This window comes from Osmerus mordax, chromosome 26 (assembly GCF_038355195.1).
Source record: "Osmerus mordax isolate fOsmMor3 chromosome 26, fOsmMor3.pri, whole genome shotgun sequence".
NCBI classification, from domain to species: domain Eukaryota; kingdom Metazoa; phylum Chordata; class Actinopteri; order Osmeriformes; family Osmeridae; genus Osmerus; species Osmerus mordax.
The window spans coordinates 3,624,766-3,632,265 of NC_090075.1; the positions used below are offsets into that span (position 1 = coordinate 3,624,766).

At 48.4% G+C, this 7,500-nt stretch overlaps 1 protein-coding gene across 1 annotated transcript in view; it reads right to left on the reverse strand.

Moving 5' to 3' along the window:
* Window positions 1-364: 364 nt before the first annotated feature.
* LOC136935787 (inactive N-acetylated-alpha-linked acidic dipeptidase-like protein 2) overlaps window positions 365-7,500 on the reverse strand; it is a 57,228-nt gene continuing 50,092 nt past the window's right edge. The window contains exon 11 of the mRNA XM_067229450.1: window positions 365-517. Coding sequence (XP_067085551.1) covers window positions 365-517 — 153 coding nt within the window. The remainder of the gene's footprint in view (window positions 518-7,500) is intronic.

Genomic DNA, 7,500 nt, shown 5'->3' on the forward strand with positions numbered 1-7,500 from the left:
AATGGGAGGATTAACGATTCCGTTTTAAAAGGCTCTGTTGTTCCTTTTTGGTCGCACAGAACTGTAAACCCACAACCTTGCATGTTTCCAGACCATTTGGTAAAACAATCACAAAATACTGAAGAATACTCATAGTTTCCTACAGCCTGCAGATGTTGCACAAAAGTGGATTTTGTGCTCCAATTGATTGATAACTGTTCAGGAGGAACCATTGTGTGCTACAGAGAGGTTCCAGGGAGAGGAGGAGAGTAGCAGGGGAGTAAGGGAGCAGGGATGAGGGGAGGAGGGACAGGGGAGGAGAGGAGAGAGGAGAGGAGAGGAAGAAGGAGGAGAGAGGAGAGGAGGAGAGGGCATACGGCGGCGTCTATACCTCCTCAGCTGTGGTCTGGAGGAAGGCAAACTCGGTGGTGGGGACGGCCAGGTGGTTGGCGAAGAAGCTGACGTCCCCGGGGCCCTGGAGAGAGCGGACGTTTGGTCCCGGGCAGTTCCCCCCTCGAATACAACTCAGCAGCTGCCTCTGTCAGGGAGGGAGGCAGGGAGAAGAGGGGGGGGGGGGGGGAGAGATGGATGGAGGGGAGGAGAGAACAAGGGATGTGTGAGGTAGGAAGGGAGAGAGAGGGACAAAGGTGTTTAATACGGTGAAGAAAAATGTCCTTTGAAAACGTCTGGACAATTTCTGACAGACAGGTGAATGGACAGACAGACTAGTAGATAAGACAGATAGACAGCCAGGCAGACAGACAGATCCCCCAGCAGGACCCTGACAAGTCTCAGCCGGTTTTTCTAAGAGAGGGCTCCAGAGGATTTGAAATACAGCACTTTACCGGGATGGGGGTAGGAGGGTGGCTTCTAATAAATGTTTCAGAACAGGGAGGGGGGAAAAGCGAAGATGTGGTTTAAAGATTAAAGGTTTTTTCTGGGTTGTTATTTATAAACATATTTTGGTTTACTGTGGCAGGCTCTCCCGGGGTCCCTGCAGACTTCCTGTGGAAGCACGTTGGAAACAAACTGCTCCCGAAACGGGGAAATTAATTGAAGCGAGCGATAAGCCAGGAGCGTCTAATCATGCCATTGAGACTTTAGGTTAGATACTTATCTTTTCTAATGACTACAAGGGTTTCATCCCACCAGCACCTCAATATGTAAAATGAAGTTCTAGTCTGGTTGACAGTAAAGTTTTTCGAAAGTAGGTAGAGTGTGGTGGAGGGAGGAGAGGAGAGGGTCACCATGAATAATACAAAAAAATGATGCAAGCAGTAGAAAAACCAAACAAGAACAGGCGTCGAGTCCGAGACGGAGCCAAGTGTCTTTCCCTCTTGTCTAGGCGTGAACTCAAAATGGCTACCGGTCTCGGCACCGCCGTCTGATAGATAAAGCTTGGTTATCTTAAGCCGTCGACCGTCACGCGGCTTTGGGACGCGCGACAAGCCGTGGGCGGGGGGTGGGGGAGGGTCCTGCAGACAGAGCTCGTCTTGTCTCCCAGCGGCCATTAGATCTCAGATAACGATCAAGCTCACATCTTAGGAGAGAGAAGGGAGATAGATGGAGAGATGGAACACGAGCGAGAGACAGAGGAAGGGAGAGAGAGCGAGAGAGAGATAAGGAGAAAGACACAGAAAAGAGAAGAGAGAGGGAGAAAGATGTGGGCGGCGACAGAAAGATGGAGTAAACGAGAGAGAGAGAGAGAGAGAGAGAGAGAGAGAGAAGGTAATTCTGCCCCAGCGCTGCCTTCTCAGCTTGTGCTCGAGGATCAATATTTAATTTCTTTGTCTGCTATGATAAGGAGAGAGGCGAGATCATTGTTTATATATTTGTGCTTAAATGACCCTGCGGCTGCCAGGAGCCTGGAGAGGAGCCAGGGAAGAGCACCTGTGGGCTATCCACCCTCCTGTCGCTAGCTAGCATCTACTCCCTGCAGTACACACGCACACACACCACACACACACACACTGTGTTTTGGGATCTCGGAAATTGCTCATGGGAGGTTTTCAAATGGGGGTCCTCTGAGACTTTATTTATGAAATTATGCAAACGAGGCCGAGCTTCACAAAGACACACTCAGTAATGTAATAAGAGGCCGATCCAATCACGAGATGCCTGTGACAGGGAAACCGTGTGTATTGTGTGCACATTCTCTCATCCAATTCCGGAGAAGAGATCTTTCTATTTGACGCCGTGGAGCTGAAAGACATGCGTCACACTTTGAAAAAACGAGCAATCTGTCGGAGAGCAAGACGGAGAGAATGAGAGAAAGAGCCAGGGATGGTGAAGATGCGGAGAGAGGTTATTTGGGAACAGAACGAATGAAGTAGCATCACGATTATGTATGAGTGAAGCACCCTGGTCAGACCATGGAGTGGCATCCCAGAGCCTGCCAGCGACAGACTGCCTGGTGGAGCTCTCTCCATCCTCCCTGCCTCTCTCCTCCCTGCCTCTCTCCTCCCTGCCTCTCTCTCCCTGCCTCTCTCCATCCTCCCCTCTCTCCTCCCTGCCTCTCTCCATCCTCCCTGCCTCTCTCCTCCCTGCCTCTCTCCTCCCTGCCTCTCTCCATCCTCCCTGCCTCTCTCCTCCTGCCCTCTCTCCATCCTCCCTGCCTCTCTCCATCCTCCCTGCCTCTCTCCATCCTCCCTGGCCTCTCTCCATCCTCCCTGCCTCTCTTCTCCCTGCCTCTCTCCATCCTCCCTGCCTCTTTCCATCCTCCCTGCCTCTCTCCATCCTCCCTGCCTCTCTCCATCCTCCCTTTCTCCTCCCTGCCTCTCTCCATCCTCCCTCTCTCCTCCCTGCCTCTCTCCATCCTCCCTCTCTCCTCCTTGCCTCTCTCCATCCTCCCTCTCTCCTCCTGCCTCTCTCCTCCCTGCCTTTCTCTCCCTCCCTCTCTCCTCCCTGCCTCTCTCCATCCTCCCTCTCCTCCCTGTCTCTCTCCATCCTCCCTCTCTCCACCCTTCCTCTCTCCATCCTCCCTCTCTCCTCCCTACCTCACTCCATCCTCCCTCTCTCCTCCCTGCCTCTCTCATCCTCCCTCTCTCCTCCCTGCCTCTCTCCATCCTCCCTCTCTCCTCCCTGCCTCTCTCCATCCTCCCTCTCTCCTCCCTGCCTCTCTCCATCCTCCTCTCTCCTCCCCTCTTTGATGACCTCCCTCTCTTCCTCCCTCCTCTCCTACTTTCCTTGCCTCCTCCTCCACTCTCTGCTCCCCAGCACTCCCTGTTTGGTGGCTTATAAGAATAAAATAGAATAGAAAGTGGGTTCTCCTCCTGTTATCTGTTACAGTGTTGTGACGTCAGCCTCAAGCAGAGAGAGGGGACACCGGCTCCGGAGATATTGGAATTCTATTGAGTAGGTCGATTATTTCTGCAGTTCAAGAGGATATTTTAACCACAACGGTGTAGTTGGAGAAGGCTAGACCAGAGCTGGGTATGAAATAGGCTGAGCGGTATTGTTCAGCCTGCCCATACAAGTGAGACGGACGTGGGTCCTGGTGAGGAGGGATTCCAAAGGATCTGCCGTTTCTGAGAGTCTTGACCCGTTCTGGAGCCATGAAAGATTAAGGGGTAAGATGGGGAATGAGAGAGAGGGGGATGACGGAACAGGAAACCAAAACAGAGAGAGAGAGAGAGACAGAAAAATTACAGAGTGGAGAGAGAGAAAGCGAGCGAGAGAGCGAGAGAGAGAGAGCGAGAGAGAGAGAGAGAGAGAGAGAGAGAGAGAGAGAGAGAGAGAGAGAGAGAGAGAGAGCAAGAAAGAGAGAGAGACCCTGTTGAAATCTGTCAGCTGGGCTGGTTTACTAGCGAAGGTTTATTGATCGGGGTCTTATTGATAGCCTACATGGGTTATAAAACATGCCAAGTGCAGCCTTAGTATGTGTGTGTGCGTGTGTGTGTGTGTGTGTGAGGACTGTAATACAAAGTGCTGTGGGTTAGTCCTCCTCCTTCCTGAGCTTCCTACCCAGGGGGGAGAAACAGATGGAACAAGTATAACTATTCTATTCTACTCTAGTACCTGGTTCTGGACTGTTTTGAGTGTTAGTAAAATGAAGGTAATCATTACAGCATTGAGCCTGATAGATATCTGCTCTCAGCTCTAAGTCACCCTGCTAAAGCCTCACTACCATCAACCATGCTACTGTCACACCCGTGATTTCCTGCTGCTCCCTTGTGTGTGTGTGTGTGTGCTGACGTGTGCTAACGTAGTGTGTGTGTGCTCATGGTGTATGTACGTGTGTGTGTGTGCATGGTGTGTGTGTCTGCGTGAGCGTACGTGGTGTATGCATATGTGTGTGTGTGTGCGCTTTGGGGGTGAGTGTGTAGGAGTGTGCGTGCGCATGATCTACAGATCTATAGACGTGTGACACAGAAAGTGAGCAAACTGCAGAGCGCATCCAGATCCTGCTAAAGGATATAGCTTGAGCTCATTGTACACCCCTCTCTCTCCTCTTTAATGGCCGGCTAGGCTCGACCGGCCAACCTCTACATACACACGCATGACTGACACGGAAAATGGAGGGAAATTGGAATCGTTTAAGCGAATGCCAAGCATACTTCCGATCTCCAACATGCCTTCTTGTCTAATAGCTCCTAATAGTCATATCTCTGACAGGTAGTCTGACAGACTTTGCCCAGCTGTGCTCCTGGGAGATAGAAAGATAGAGGTGGATGGAGGTGTAATTGTGCTGTGTCATACTAGAAACGGTAAGTGGGAGTCAGATGGCTGAGCGGTTAGGGAATCGGGCTAGTAATCTGAAGGTTGCCAGTTCGATTCCCGGCCGTGTCAAATGATGTTGTGTCCTTGGGCAGGCACTTCACCCTGCTTGCCTCGGGGGAATGTCCCTGTACTTACTGCAAGTCGCTCTGGATAAGAGCGTCTGCTAAATGACAATGTAAATGTAACTGTGTCCCTCTCGTGACGACACTATACTTCACACTATACAGGGAGGATTCTGGGTTCGAATTCACTCAGCACTCAGACTAAGAGCCTTGTCAGTAGAAGAAGGGGTTTTTATGTTTGGGGCAATCAAGCTGTCCTAATGCTCCAGAGGTATATATGGAGCTGTGCTAATGTTCAAATGTTTTTTATGATGCACACAGAAGATGAGATCGAAACAAGAAAAACAACAATGTCAGGTCACATCAGAAATCTCGATGCGTAGTGTTGGAGGCGGTACATTGGAACAATGACCACGCATGACATTGACGCCAACTTGTGCTTGTTTGTCCTCACGTGATCAGCAACTGCAAAACGCTTACCGCTGTCGTAACGCCTTCACTTAACGGACACTTTCTTTCAAAGCACCGTACAAGGGGGGCATTGAACCTGGGGGGCATTGAACCTGGGGGGCATTGAACCTTGATCCGCAATCAACTCTACCACTGAGGTAACGCCCATTGTCAAAGATAAATGGTGCAAATTATGATAGAGGGTGCAAATTGATTGAAACATAAACACATCATGATGGTAGAGGTTTCTTCTGTGAAGTGGGTGCTTGATTGATGGGCAGAGGCGAACAATGGGGGATTGATACAACTCGTAATTCAAATTCATAATGATGATTCTAAACCAAATCACTGTTGGACACCAAAGCTATAAAAGTACACAGAGATGTTTTCCAGAGATAATTCACTTGGATTTTTCCATCTGTTTCCTGGAGAATAAAACCCGTAATCTCTGTTGGTGTGTGTTTCTCTGGAACCCATCTGTGGTTGAGCTCTGCGCTTCCACCGGAGATGTACTCAGGGAGCGCACCCTGGTTATAATACGACCATTCTACCAATCGTAATACTAATAAAAATTAACTCCAGAAAAGGTTCTCAAATAAGATTTTTTTTTTTACTGAAATTGTTTGTATACCTGGAATTGGAAGGTTCCCTCGAAATATTTTTCAAAAAAAATCTAAAATGGTTCTAGTTAGGCTTACCACCAACAGTTGTTTTGCAGAATGTGCGTTACATGTAGGGAAACGCAAAAAAAACTGTTTGAACTTTGTCCTGATTAAACCAGCAGGACGGTTGATTGGATTCCCTTCCCTAAAACGGAGGGAAGTATTTCCAATCTCAATCTCCCTGGTGGAGTTTGCTCTGCTTTGACAGTCGTGTTTGGAATGTGCGTGTGCCACTGCACGTTCGCACTAATCAAAAGCGACATCTCCGAGAAGGTCCACGAGTTAGACCGTTTGGCGCTAAATGGACTTTGCATCAGAATACTGTTCCAACTGTCACCGTGGGTACTGGTTGTTTATGCCTGAGAAAGGGTTTAGTGGAATAGATTGGAATGATTCATTTGGAATCCAGAATTGTATCAGGAATGTATTTACCTTCTTAACTTTATGAAATATACATAATAGAAAAGCAATCAACACCCAACAAGATAAAAAAAAAAAACCTACATATGTATTTTTGAGAAGATATTTCTCAATAGAAGATGATGGATTTGTTTTCGTCATTGTTATTGAAATGTAGTTCTGTGGTCACAGTGAGAAGCTTTTTATTACATTGGTGATACGATCCGCTGCTGGCGGAGGTCTTTGTGATCAAATCATCCCTGACCCTGTTTGGCCGCAAGGCCGCCTCAGCTTTCTACAAAGGATGACTACAGTTAATCAATTCAGACACAATCTCAGGCTTGCCGAGATAGATGGGTCTCCGTACAAGTGGATTATGGTGGGTTTAAAATGGTTAGTCCTGTGCTATCTAGGGTAGGATCTACTGTCATATGAACAGGTGTCTGCAGAATGTCTGTAGAGGATCGAGCTCTAACCTTCCAGATGTTATACAGAAACACAGACAGAGAGACAGGCAGGAGAGGGACTGGGTCCAAACCTGGGACTGGAAACCACATCACCACGACTAAACACACACACACAACTCTGCCAAATCAGTTTAGCTTCAGCCTATTTCTGAGAGGAGAGGACACTACAGTCACTACAGCTGGACGCTCTACCTTGGTGGCTTCCTATGGGTGACAGATGGGACGTGCTAGGGTTAACAATCCCTCACAAAAGACACCTAAGATAAATCTGACATCACCCCCAACATGTCACATGAATCCAGCCAAGAAAAACCTGCCAGTTTAAAAAAGGCCCGCAACTCACACCAACAACACCGTTCCAAAAACCATCCATTGTTAAAACAATAGCCAATTAAATGACGAAAGTCTCCCTGTTCATTTTGTATGCTGGCCTCTCTAATCCCTAAAGAAGGATTGGTTTCTATTCTAATTGGTTCCCGAGCACCCTTTGGAAAGACAACAGTTGCCGTGGCATCTCGCCTTTGAAGGCAGCTGGCAAAGCAAGATAAGTAGAACGTATTACCTCTGTTGCAAAAACATGATTTATTGTGTGTTTAGAGGTGTCTCAAAATATTGATGCCGGTGAGCCTACTGGGGAACCTGAAAGTGCTACTTGAGAAGATGAATAGAGCGATTGTAGCCATCCAGACATACTGCCTCTGCTGAATGGAAAATTAGGGATGGAGAGGAGGAGACGAGAGGAGAGAAGACGAGAGGCGAGGG